Here is a 13,042-nt window from a genome sequence, read left to right as displayed (position 1 = left end):
TGTTAGAAAGCCTGCCAGTAGCTTTTCGTGCATAGGTGGTTCTTCCCAGGGTTTTTCCTCCACCAGTCATACTGGCTGCCATGTGTAACCTATCTTGTGCTGAAAAATGGCATTAAACCCCACAACAACAACAACAACATCATCCATTAGCTCAAGTTTGTCATTGGTACTTCTGAAATTACTGGAGGATTGCCATGAAACTTTACAAATTTATTCCAGGATCAAGTTGGTTCTAAAGGAAAATGGTGACCCTTGGACATCCAATATGACCACCATAGCATCCATGTTGAAAATCTTGCTAATACTACTGTGCCTGAATGGATAGTCATGTCAACATGGGGTTTTCATGAAAAGACATCTTCAGACGTCTAGCTTGTCATTAATGAAAATGTTGCTGATCTGATATGCAATTTGGCTGTCTTGAAAATCGTGTTTTTGCTACTTGTCATATATTATCAGTTGTATAACGAAGTATTTTCACAAAGAATTTTTTTTATGATACCTAAATTGGTCCTGAAATAAAATGGCATGATCTGATATCCAATATGGGTACTAAGGTGTCTATCTTGTAAATATTGCTCTAAATACACCTTATATATGAACAGAGAGTTGTACATACATGGGATTTTCATTAAAAGACTTCATATGCTGTCCATGTGGTTTTGCAAGAAAATCCAAATATGGCCACCATGAAAATAAATCATGTTATTTCTACTCCTTCTGAATGGATGGTCGTATTGACATGGCATTTGCACTTAAGATTTTTATGATGTCTGCTTGGTTTCAAAAATGAAAATGGTGTTCCTTCGACACCCATCATGGTCGTCACAGTGGCAATCTTTACAATCTTGTTATCATTACTCCTCCAGAATGTATTTGCATATCTGCATGGGAATCTCACAAAAACACATACAGGGGCCCCCGAGTGGTCTAAAATGCTCTCTATCACGGATCACTGCCATCTCACCTCTGTCTGTGTGAGTTCGAGTCTTGGATTCGGCTAATGTGGGTGTGTGAGAAGGCTTGCGGGTCGGTGGTTCTTTCCGGGGTTTTCCCGGGTTCTTCCTCCACCATTAATACTGGCCACCATGCATAGCCTATCATGTGCTGAAAAATGGCGTTAAATCCTACATCAACAATAAAAACACATACAATGTCTGAATTTAGATGGTGCAGATCTAACCTCCAATATGTCCAACAAATCTTATTGCTACTTGTGCTAAATGGATGGCCATAGCTTTATGGGGTTTTCTCCAAAAGACTTATCATATCTGTTTTGTCCTACATTGCAGATCTGATTTCTAATATGGCTACTAAAAGGTGAACATCTTGAAAATCATATCACTACACAGCCAATATGGATGGTTGTATCAGTGCAGGGTTTGCACTAAAAAAAATCCTATGATGTATAATTGGTCCTCAGTAAAAATAGTACCAATCTGATGGTAGTCAGCATACACAGTGAAAATGGTTCTGATCTGACGTCCAACATGATGAAAAATTATTTTTATAGCTGCTTCAGAAGAAAAAAAAGTGATTGCCATAGCTCCATCGGGTTTTCACCAAAAAGCTTCCTCTGATGTCTAGTTGGTTCTAACTGAATAAAGTACTACTCTGATCCAGTATGGGCATCATGGTGACCATCTTGAAAACCTTGTTATAGCTACTTCGCATGAGTGGATAGTCAGACTGACATATGGTTTTCACTAAAAGATTTACTATGATATTGAATTGGTATTAAATTAGTGTCAGTTAGACATCTAATTGGTCATAAATGAAGGCAGTGTCAGTCAGACAGCTAATTGGTCATAAATGAAGATAATATCAGTCGGACAGCTATTTGGTCATAAATGAAGATAATGTCAGTCAGACAGCTAATTGGTCATAAATGAATATAGTTTCAGTCAGACAGCTAATTGGTCATAAATGAATATAGTTTCAGTCAGACAGCTATTTGGTCAAATATAAAAATAGTGTCAATCAGACAGCAATTTGGTCATAAATGAAGATAATGTCAATCAGACAGCTAATTGGTCATAAATGAAGATAATGTCAGTCAGATGGCCAGTTGGTCATAAATGAAGATAGTTTCAGTAAGGCAGCTAATTGGTCATGAATGATAAAAAATGGCAGTCAGACAGCTTATTGGTCATAAATGAAGATAGTTTCAGTCAAACAGGCAGTTATGAGGATGTCAGTCAGCTATTTGGTCATAAATGATGATAATGTCAGTGATACGGCTAACTGGTCATAAATAAAGATAATGTCAGTCAGACAGCAGTTTGGTCATAAATGAAGGTAATGTCAGTTAGACAGCAATTTGGTCATAAATGAAGATAGTTTTACTCAGACAGCCAATTATGAAGATAATGTCAGTTAGACGGCTAATAGGCCATAAATGAAGATAATGTCAGTTAGCTATTTGGTAATAAATGAAGATAAAGTCAGACAGCTATTTGGTCATAAATGAAGATAATGTCAGACAGCTATTTGGTCATAAATGAAGATAATGTCAATTAGACAGCTAATAGGTCATAAATGAAGATAAATATCAGTTAGACAGCTATTTGGCCATAAATGAAGATAATGTCAGTCAGACAGCTATATTAATCATAAATGAAGATAATGTCAGTTAGACAGCTAATTGGTCATTAATGAAGATAATGTCAATCAGACAGCCAATTGGCTCTTCAATCAGACAACTATTTGGTCATAAATGAAAAATGTGTCAGACGGCCAATTGGTCATAAATGAAAATAGTTTCAGTCAGCCAATTATGAAGATAATGTCAGTCAGACAGCTATTTGGTCATAAATGAAAATAGTGTCAATCAAACAGCTATTTGGTCATAAATGAAAATAGTGTCAATCAAACAGCTATTTGGTCATGAATGAAAGTAGTGTCAATTAGATAGGTATCTTGTAAACATGTTGGCTCAGACATATTGGATTATTGCAAGAATATTGGAAGCAGTTCCAGTACCCAAAAATGAAAAAGAAAAAGTGGATATATTTGGGATTCATACTAATTTTATTCAGTCAGTAAAAAATCAGTCCCCTTCAAGGGACTCCTTTCAGTAAACTTAAGGCAACCAGCATGAGACAATAAGTCTGTGATTGCAAACAACTTTGCATTAACAGAAAAATCTTCCCACACATTTGAAAGCTGATATTCTCAGATTTTGTAGATACATGTAGAATTCTGATCTGATGGCATAATACCTGTATGTTGGTTTATCATGCATGGTCGCCATAGTAAATATCATGTCTATATATATCATAGTATAATGCACTTGTCTGGATCAAAATAACACACAAGTACATGAGTATAATTGATTATACATTTCCTTTGTTTCTTAAGGTGCATTTTTATACTTCTGACTCTATAAGGCATGGCTTTATAGTAATCATCCTGTCTGTCCAATCAGCAGGCCAGCTAGAACACCATCTCATTAGCACAGCTTGTCCTGTCAGCCCATCTAGCAGACAAACTAGAACACCATCTCATTAGCACACCTGCCCTGTCTGTCCATCCAGGAGGCCAACTAGAACACCATCTCATTAGCACACCTGTCCTGTCTGTCCATCCAGGAGGCCAACTAGAACACCATCTCATTAGCACACTTGTCCTGTCTGTCCATCCAGGAGGCCAACTAGAACACCATCTCATTAGCACACCTGTCCTGTCTGTCCATCCAGGAGGCCAACTAGAACACCATCTCATTAGCACACCTGTCCTGCAGGTTTTTATGGCTTGCCACAAATGTTGTAAATATTAAGGTCACCTGAAGATGTGCACATGAACTAATTGTTTAGCACTTGCAATTTTTAGCTCACCTCTACATCAAAATTTGCTATTTCCAACTTATTCTAACGTTACTCCATCTCTCTCCAAACCTTGCAGTAAGTATTCTGGGATCAAGACCTTTCAGCTTTTGATAAATAATACAGATCTATCATCAGATGTGACCACTGTCCATGAAACAGCTGAAAACTGACTTAAATTGACAAAGTGTGACAAATATCAATTGGGCATCATGCTCATTTAGGTCTGCACAAATGTTGTTGGTCTGCTTTCAGATATGGCCATTCTTACATAATAAAATATGTCTTCTCAAAACCATTGAATGGAATTTAACAAATACCATCCTTATCTAAAAGTCATTCAAATTTCTTCTGTAAAAAATGATAATGCCAGTCTGATCTTCCCATTTGTCACATCCTTAAGCTCCAGTTATTTTATGAATAAATCTGATCTTCCCATTTGTCATATCCTGAAGGTCCAGTTATTTCATGAATAAAAACAGAACTTCTAATGACTATTCCTTCAAAACTTGAAACAGATGTTGACGCGTCTGATCTATCAGCTGATATTGGCTTTTATGTTAATAACAAGTAAGGTGAACAATCTCAGGCCCATTTGGCTTTTTATTTTATTTTTTTTAGACTGTTACCATGGAAGTGCCACTACAGGAAGCCATATCTCCTGCTGACATCAGAGAGGCTATGAGAAGGTACTTGAATTCCATTGGACCATTTGCGTCACAAATGGTATGTATCTGTGTTAACTATTTCAGCTTGATATTATAGAAAGATTATTGTCAGAAAGTTATGTAGGTAACTGCCTTTATTCAGTAATAGCTAGCAGTTTTTTGAAATGCAAATCCTTTTGCTAAAATGTGCCTTCTTCCAAGATTTTTGATAATGCTATGTTTCATCACAGCTGGACAAAGATCAGAAGATCTTACGGGATGGCCTGTAGACCACTTCAATCCATTATCACAAGTTTGTTGTCGCTACTCCTTCCAAAGTACGTAAAGGATTGCCATGACATTTTACACACACACATTCATCCCAGGGTCAGAATAGAAATTGTTGTTGCCTAGACATTAACCAAGACTTCAAGAGCAACCCTTTCGAAAATCTTGTTAACAGTACTTCTTATTAATCGTTTGTCATATCAACATAGGGTTTTCACGAAGTCCACAACTGCAGCCATCTTGAAAATCTTGTCAACAGTACTTCTTATTAATCGTTTGTCATATCAACATAGGGTTTTCACGAAGTCCACAACTGCAACCATCTTGAAAATCTTGTCAACAGTACTTCTTATTAATCGTTTGTCATATCAACATAGGGTTTTCACGAAGTCCACAACTGCAACCCTTTCGAAAATCTTGTCAACAGTACTTCTTATTAATCGTTTGTCATATCAACATAGGGTTTTCACGAAGTCCACAACTGCAACCATCTCGAAAATCTTGTCAACAGTACTTCTTATTAATCGTTTGTCATATCAACATAGGGTTTTCACGAAGTCCACAACTGCAACCCTTTCGAAAATCTTGTCAACAGTACTTCTTATTAATCGTTTGTCATATCAACATAGGGTTTTCACGAAGTCCACAACTGCAACCATCTTGAAAATCTTGTTATCACTACTTCTCCTGAATGCAAAGTCATGTCATATCACAATGGCGTTTTTACTAGGAGACTTCTTATGATCTCTATTTGGGCCTAAATAAAAATAGTGCTAATCTGACAGACAGTATGAGCACACCATGGAGGCCATTTGAATTTTTTTTTATTCCTATACCCCCTGAATATATGGTTATATTGAAACAGGGTCTTCACCAAAAGACTTCTTGTGGTGTCTAGTTGAATCTAACCCGAGAGCTGTGATGGCATGGTGTTTAGCATGCCAGACTCATGACAAAAAGGGTGCAGGTTTGAATCCTACAACTCAACCAGCCTGAATCGGCAACTTTAGTGTGTAATGGGCAAGGCACTTACTTCAAATTGTTTCAGTACTAAATAACCTGCTTGTGATGCTGTGCCATAAAGCACCAAACCAAACCAAATTTGGCCTCCAATATGGTCACCCTGGAGGCCATTTTGAAAATCTCGTTACTGCTCATCCTCTTTAAGAGATGGTCATAATCACATGGAGGTTGTAACCAAAAGACTTCTGATGGTGTCTAGTTGGTCCTAAATGAAAATGGTGCCAATCGGGCATCCAGTATGGGCATCATGGCAGCCATCTTCAAAATCGCGTTTTTGCTACTACTTCCAAGTAGGAGGTCATATCATAAAAGGGTTTTCAATAGAAGACTTCTCTGGGTGTATAAGTTGGTCCTCAATGAAAATGATGCTATTCTGATCTCCAATATGGCCACAGTAACCATTTTAAAACTTTATTACTGTTACATCCTAACAACCAAACGACTTCTTGTCATCTCTTGTTGGACCTAACTGAAATTTATGTTAATATGACAGCCAGCATGGATGCTACAGCAGACATGTTGAAAATTTTCTTATTCTTAATCATCTTGAATGGAAAATCGTATCACCACAGGATTTTGTCCAGAAGACTTATTATAATGTCTAGTAAATCCTAATAAAAATGGTACTAATCTGACCTCCATCATGGTCTCTGTGGAGGCCATTTAGAAAATCTTTTGTTATTGCTCCTCCTCCAGTATGGATGGTTATATTCCCATGGGGATTTTCACCAAATGAATTCTAATGATGTCTAGTTAGTCCTAAATGAAAATGGTGATAATCTGACATCCAGAATAGTCACCATGGAAGCCCTGTTGAAAATTGTGTTATCACTACACCACATAAATGGAAAGTCATATTAACATGTCATTTACACCAAAGACTTATCATGACATCAAAAAACGAAAATAGTGCTGATCTAACTTCCAATTTGGCCACCATTATGATCATAGCAAAAATCTTGTTATTGTTAAGTCTCTGGAATGGGTGGTCATTTCAAAATAGGGTTTTCACCAAAAATAATTTTCATGATGTCTAGTTGGAATTTTTTTATATAAAAAAAGGTACCAGTCTTATATCCAATATAGTCAGTGGCCATCTTGAAATTTTTGATAACACTATAAAGAATATCAGAGATGAAACATTATTTCAGAAGAAGCAATAGTCTCATCTTGGATTCTTGGAAATTCGTTTGGCCTGTCGAGGGACTCTTGTTTCCTTTATATGCTTTTTGATTCATTTTTTAGTAGAGGGGAGCAGAAAAGGGTTGCCTCTTTTTCTCTCATATAAATACAATTTGTTAATATTTTATGACCTTTGAGAAAATCTTCATTGTGACAGTTTCAGTATATTGTAATATCTGCCATTTAAAACCTTGCAATTTTGTCAGCCCTGTGCTCCATCTATGTTGTAAAGAATTCCTCAATTTTCTTTGTATGTTAGGCAAAATATTCACATTCTGCACTTAAACTATTGTTGAGGATGCAGGAAATGCTATCTAAATTGTACATTATTCAGTTATCGAAGCATACAGCTTTCTCCAGGTGGCATTTTATCACACAGTTTACAACAGTGTAATAGTGGTGTTATCCATCCCAAGGGAGGTAACCCACTGAGAGAAGTATGCTCATTAATAGGTTAGGTCCATGCATATTTATTAGGTGATCTTGCACCTGATTGACTAATCATATTACTGCCCTGGAGGCTTTATTTCCAATCCAAATTGATGGACTCATTATCATCAAGATCATAGATGGATTCAGTAATGAACAAGATACATAGTTGATAATGAGGTAATCGTGCAGATGATTGTCTGACTTTCTTAACACTCCAGAAGCCATATTTCTCATATGATTTCAGTCAGGCATGGTATCTATGCTTATATCAAAATCTCAAGACAAGTTTGATAATGAGGTCTTGCATCTGATTGGCTGGGCTGATTACCTGCCTGGAGGCTTCATTTCTGATCCAGCTTTTATCAGACTTGGAATATTTGCTCATTTCATTAAGATTTTATACTAGTTTGACAATGAGATCCATGCATGTAAATGATTTGATTTTCAGTCTTATTGCCTGAGTGTGTTGCCACTATGGAAGTAATATTTCTGACTTGATTTTTATCAAACATATGAGTATCTTGGATTGGATCAGGAATGAGTCAGATCCATACATATTAATGATGTCATCTTGCATCTGATTGGTTGAGCTTGTTACCACTCTAGTAGCTATATTTTTTTTAATCGGTTTTAATCAAACTTGTATGCTTATGTCATCAAGACCTTGGATTGATTCAATAATTAGTGAGATCTGTTTATGTTCATAAGGTTGTTGTTGTTGTAGGTTTCAACGCCATTTTAAACCACACGATAGGCTGTACATGGCGGCCAGTATTAATGGTGGAGGAAGAACCCGGGAATACCCTAGAAAGAACCACCAACCCATAAGAAGCTACTGGCAAGATTCTCACATACCCACTTTGCCAAATCCGAGACTTGAACCTACACAGAGGTGAGATGGCAGTGATCCGTAACGGAGAGCACTTCAGACCACTCAGCCACTCAGGGCCCCCATGTTCATGAGGTGATTTTGTGTGCCATTGACTGAGCTTATTACCACTCTGGAAACCATAATTTTAATCCAGATTTTAGCAAAATTGAAATATGGGCATGGGCACCAGGACCTTGGGCAGATTCAAAAGTAATCAGGATCTGTGCATATTAATAAGTAATCAGGATCTGTGCATATTAATAAGGCCATCCTGCCTTTAATTGGACAGTCTTGTAACCTTGTTTTTTTTTTGATCTGTTGGGTTTATTATCACCAGGGTTATGCTTGACTTTGATTACAAGATACTGTGCATATTAATCAGGATATTGTAAAATAGTTTCGGAGATAGTTCACATAGGATGTGTTTGAGAGATACCATTTATACTCACGTATAAGCCGAATAATTTAGGAAAAAATAAAGGCCTGGAAGAAAGGGGGTGGAGTTGGCTTATCCGTGGGCCACTGTCTAAACTTTACAGTTTTTAGGTTTTTTTGTTGACTACTGTAAAGGCTATAAATCTTTGGACACAAAAAAATAATTTTGCATGTGCATATTTTCTGATTTCTCCAACACGAAATTAAATAAAGGTAAATACAGACTGCATAATTCGCAAGCCGGTTGAGTTTACCCAGGAGACCAGGCTGAACTGTACAGTACTTATACAGTGCAAGGTGTGCACAGGGTCACTTAAATCCTTATTTATTCCCAAACATATTAGATGCAGATTTTGCTATATTCATTGTTTCGGCCAAATTGCATTCTTCCAGATAACATTTCAGTTACTCTTTAATACCCGTTTCATTTACGTTGAATCACGCGCTCACGACTTATTCCTTTTCAGTTATATAAGCGATCCTACAAATTGAGGTGATATTTTTAAAAAGGTACGCACATTTAATTGTACGAGGCATATAACCAGCATAATTTACATGTTCACGAAGAGTGGTAATAATAAAGGCTAAAGTCTCATATAGATCAACTGAGATCAGCATCAATCAATTTTAGTTTTGTGTTTTGGCTTAACCAACATCATAACTTTCCAGCCATTTAATCATTAAGACCCTGACTTGTGTTAAGAGGGAATTTTGACCAACAATTATACCAGTACACTGATGTGTAATTGCCTTTTATTCCATAATAAACATATTAGCACAATTACCATAGTTTTGTGAAACTGGGTTTACGGCATACCCGAGAACTTTTCAAAAGCCAAGTAGGGAGACTGAATTTAAAAAAAGAACTTGGGACCTAAAGTCTGGAGGTTCTTCGTGGCATTTTTAAAGCCTTGTTTTTAATATTGATCAATCATCCTGGTCCAATGTGCATGAAATTCACAAAAAGACTCCCCTGTGATGCACCCTATTTTCCCCCCAGGACGTGCCCTATTTTCTTACAGTATTCTGCAGCTGTGGCCAAACAGCTAAAAATTAGTTTTAAGTAAACAAGCAAGAAAGCCAGCACGACTAATTCAATAAAAGTTGATCCTTATCAATTCAACTATTTTGTGAAAATGACTGGCCCTACGTTCTACACTACTGTGTGTTATGCAAGCACCAGCAATTGATTGGCAAATAAAGGATTCCCAATTTTGTTGAACTTAAGGTACCTAAATAGGCAGCCTCTGATAATTATTTTCACCTCGCATGTCTGACCTTATTCCCTTATTGTCAACTCGTAAAGCATTTAGTACTGTTTACTATAAAACGTATTCTGAATTAGTTTTTGAGGACACATTTGCTGCATGGTACGTATTTTCATTCTTTTAATTTAACGATGGTAATTAACATTGGTATAGACGTTATTAAAATGCCAGGTGTTCACTTGTGCAAGTTTCTTTGATGGAAATGCATATGCATTTACAGCATTCGTAGTGATCATTCTTGGGATTGAAATTAATTGTGGACGAATGTTGTGGTTTATTTTTTTAACTTTTGTATTGATGTAGAGGTAAAACATAATTTACATGAATAATGTTTAAACTTAACATTCTATTTAGTGAAGAAGCGAATTCTTTCTAGGCAAGTAATTATTTCATCACAACAATAATTCACAGGTGATACAACAGAACATGTAGGACTTTTCTTGTTTAGAAGAAATGAAAATTGAAGACAGTGTAATAATCTGGAGTTCTCAGCAAAATTTGGAAGATATTTTGAAATCGGGCATGAAAGTTGACAGGTGTGGTGTAAGGTTGCTTCCATCAAACTACAACTCAGCTTTTACAGTATTAGCATAATTTTCGAGCATTATTTCTGAAACTTCATTATTGTATTTTGGAGATCTCATTAAAGTTTAGCACAATGGTGCCCATGATTCGACTCCAAGGGATGTACTTAATTCAGCTCATAATCAGATCTACAATGTACATGCAGTGGCACCATTATGTAAATAGGTTCGTTAGCCTAATTGCAAGCGTTGAATCAAACCATATTGTTGTTCATTGTGTTGTCATACTGGGATCACATTTTAACAAGTTAGTTATTTAAATTTCAAAGCAAAGTTAAAATGTAATTACAGGTGCATTGATATAAAATATCCAATGCAATAATTCTTAAACAGTAATCAAGTCAAAAGGGAGAGGTAGTATTACAGCAACTCACAATTGCTACAGTTTATACCATTTCTTTTTAATAATCATGCACGCAAACCTTGAGAAAAGTATACATATAATTTTTTTAATACAAGTTTGTCTAAAGAAATGCATTTAGAACTTGCCTCGTGCATTTTGAGATGTCTCCGAGTTGTGGGCCACCTTATACGCGGGTCAAACACTTTTTTTAGTGTTTATACCTGTTCAGTTTGGGGGTCAGTTTATATGCGAACGGGCGTATACGCAAGTATATATATGGTAGTTCACATAGCGTGTGTTAAGGAGGTCACATTGGATGTGTTTAGGAGATAGTTCACATAGGGTGTCTGCTTAATGAAATGGTTAGCTATTATGCAAGCCTGGTGAGTGATGTCAGGTCCACTTGGGCCTATTGTTATTCATCTAATATTTGCTTTCTTTTTCTTTCAGAAAGTAAACAGTCTCTCCTCGCCTAGAACTATTTTGCTGTGCACGTAAAAGATTTCATACAAACATTTGTGGGATTTCACTCTTTTCATGAGAGATTTCTTTAATAATATTCATTTATAAATAAAGGCAACTAGTTTTACATATTCAGCATTTTTCTTTTAATTTTATGATACACCTTTCCTACACAAGGTGTTCACTCGTTACAAAATTTTCTTTAGACCTTGCTGTATATAGTAAACTGTTTATAAAAAGACAGCTAATCAGTACACCCTTTGTTGAATAGTCAACCTCATTACACCAAGGCACCATTCATCCATCAGTAAGTCTTTAAAATTTCTAGTCAGCCTGAGATCTATTGAAGAAAACACTTTTCGTAAGACTTTGCACAAACATTTCATAACCAGGTCTCCAGAAATGTCATGTATGCCAGACATGTCCAGAAAGACTGAACTTTTTACACTATAAAATGTCAGAATCGGAGCTTTTGGTAAGAAACTTGTATTCAGACTTAGGAAAATAATTGTTTTAACTGAAACCTATTACAACATATATACATAGGATAGAATTTAACCTCTAGACAAAGCTAATAGGAACTGTAACAAGCAATAAAGTTATTTTTAAAAAGATAAGATAAAAGAAGTGAAATAAATCCAATGTAAAGTATGGTGTTGACAGCTAGGGCTTTGTATTATTCACAGTAAAGAGGTATCACTTTTCTGATAACACTATCAGAAGTGGCATCAGTATTTCGATTCCATGTGTGAAGTTTTTTATGTCCATGTGGGTCTAAATGGTATTGTGACCCTACCACGACTGCTGTATGAAAGAATCAAGATTTTAAGATGACACCTACCAAATTTATTATCTATCCTGCTGGCATCAGTAAATACTGCAGCTCTCAAATTTCAAGGTTTGGTTAAAATAAAATACATATTTATGGGTTTTTGTGTGTTTATCATTAAAAAAAAGCAATAAAATCATAAAACATTGAGCAACACAATAACAGTTTTGCTCATCAGTGTGTTCAGTGAAGGACACTGAAGATACAATTGTTATTACAAGCACCCAATTTAGCCTCATTTTTTGACTGAATGATTGCGGATCAATTAATATGTAACTTCTAAGGATCTATAGGCTTTATACCAATTAGCATATTACTTCCAAACGTCAGTAATACCTTTTATGCCCAGCCTTTGCATCAAGATACATCTTGCCCAATACAAATACGGGTTTGGGACTCCACAATACCATGGTACAGTCCACCAAAACAGCTATGAAAAGGTGAGAGGTCATTATTCATTAAATGTATGTTAGGACAAGGGCAACTATTTTTTTCCTTTATAAAAATCCATTAAATTATCCGACATAAAATTTCTACTAAGAAGATTTACATTTGCAAAAAAGATAGAAAATACTGTATTGCCATTTTGCTTTTACAAAAACTATTAATTGTTGGCGAGAAAATACAATGATTGTTGCATAAGCTCTCTTAATTATCATTACAGTATCTACTGGTGTTTATTAACAAATGAACAAAGACCTTCACAGAACATACCTTTAAATATCATTAATTAGTTCTCCTTATTAAGTCTGTCACTGTAACAAAACACCATGTGCATTTTAAAATGAGTCTGGAAGCCCTTTGATGTTTTCTTATCCAACAAAAATTATTTCTCAGTACATGCTAAAGCGAAG

At 35.9% G+C, this 13,042-nt stretch overlaps 1 protein-coding gene across 1 annotated transcript in view; it reads left to right on the top strand.

Annotated features, from left to right (window-relative positions):
• Positions 1–11,490, top strand: part of LOC149796433 (transcription initiation protein SPT3 homolog) — a 216,598-nt gene extending 205,108 nt beyond the window's left edge. Inside the window, exons 13-14 of the mRNA XM_089961107.1 lie at positions 4,446–4,550; positions 11,348–11,490. Of these exons, the coding sequence (XP_089817233.1) occupies positions 4,446–4,550; positions 11,348–11,395 (153 nt within the window). The 3' untranslated portion in view covers positions 11,396–11,490. The remainder of the gene's footprint in view (positions 1–4,445; positions 4,551–11,347) is intronic.
• Positions 11,491–13,042: the final 1,552 nt, after the last annotated feature.

This window comes from Sinohyriopsis cumingii, chromosome 6, assembly GCF_028554795.1.
Source record: "Sinohyriopsis cumingii isolate HCF-2022 chromosome 6, ASM2855479v2, whole genome shotgun sequence".
NCBI lineage: Eukaryota > Metazoa > Mollusca > Bivalvia > Unionida > Unionidae > Sinohyriopsis > Sinohyriopsis cumingii.
Note: the sequence above shows the minus strand (reverse complement) of the source record. Positions and strands in the feature narration are given on the sequence as shown.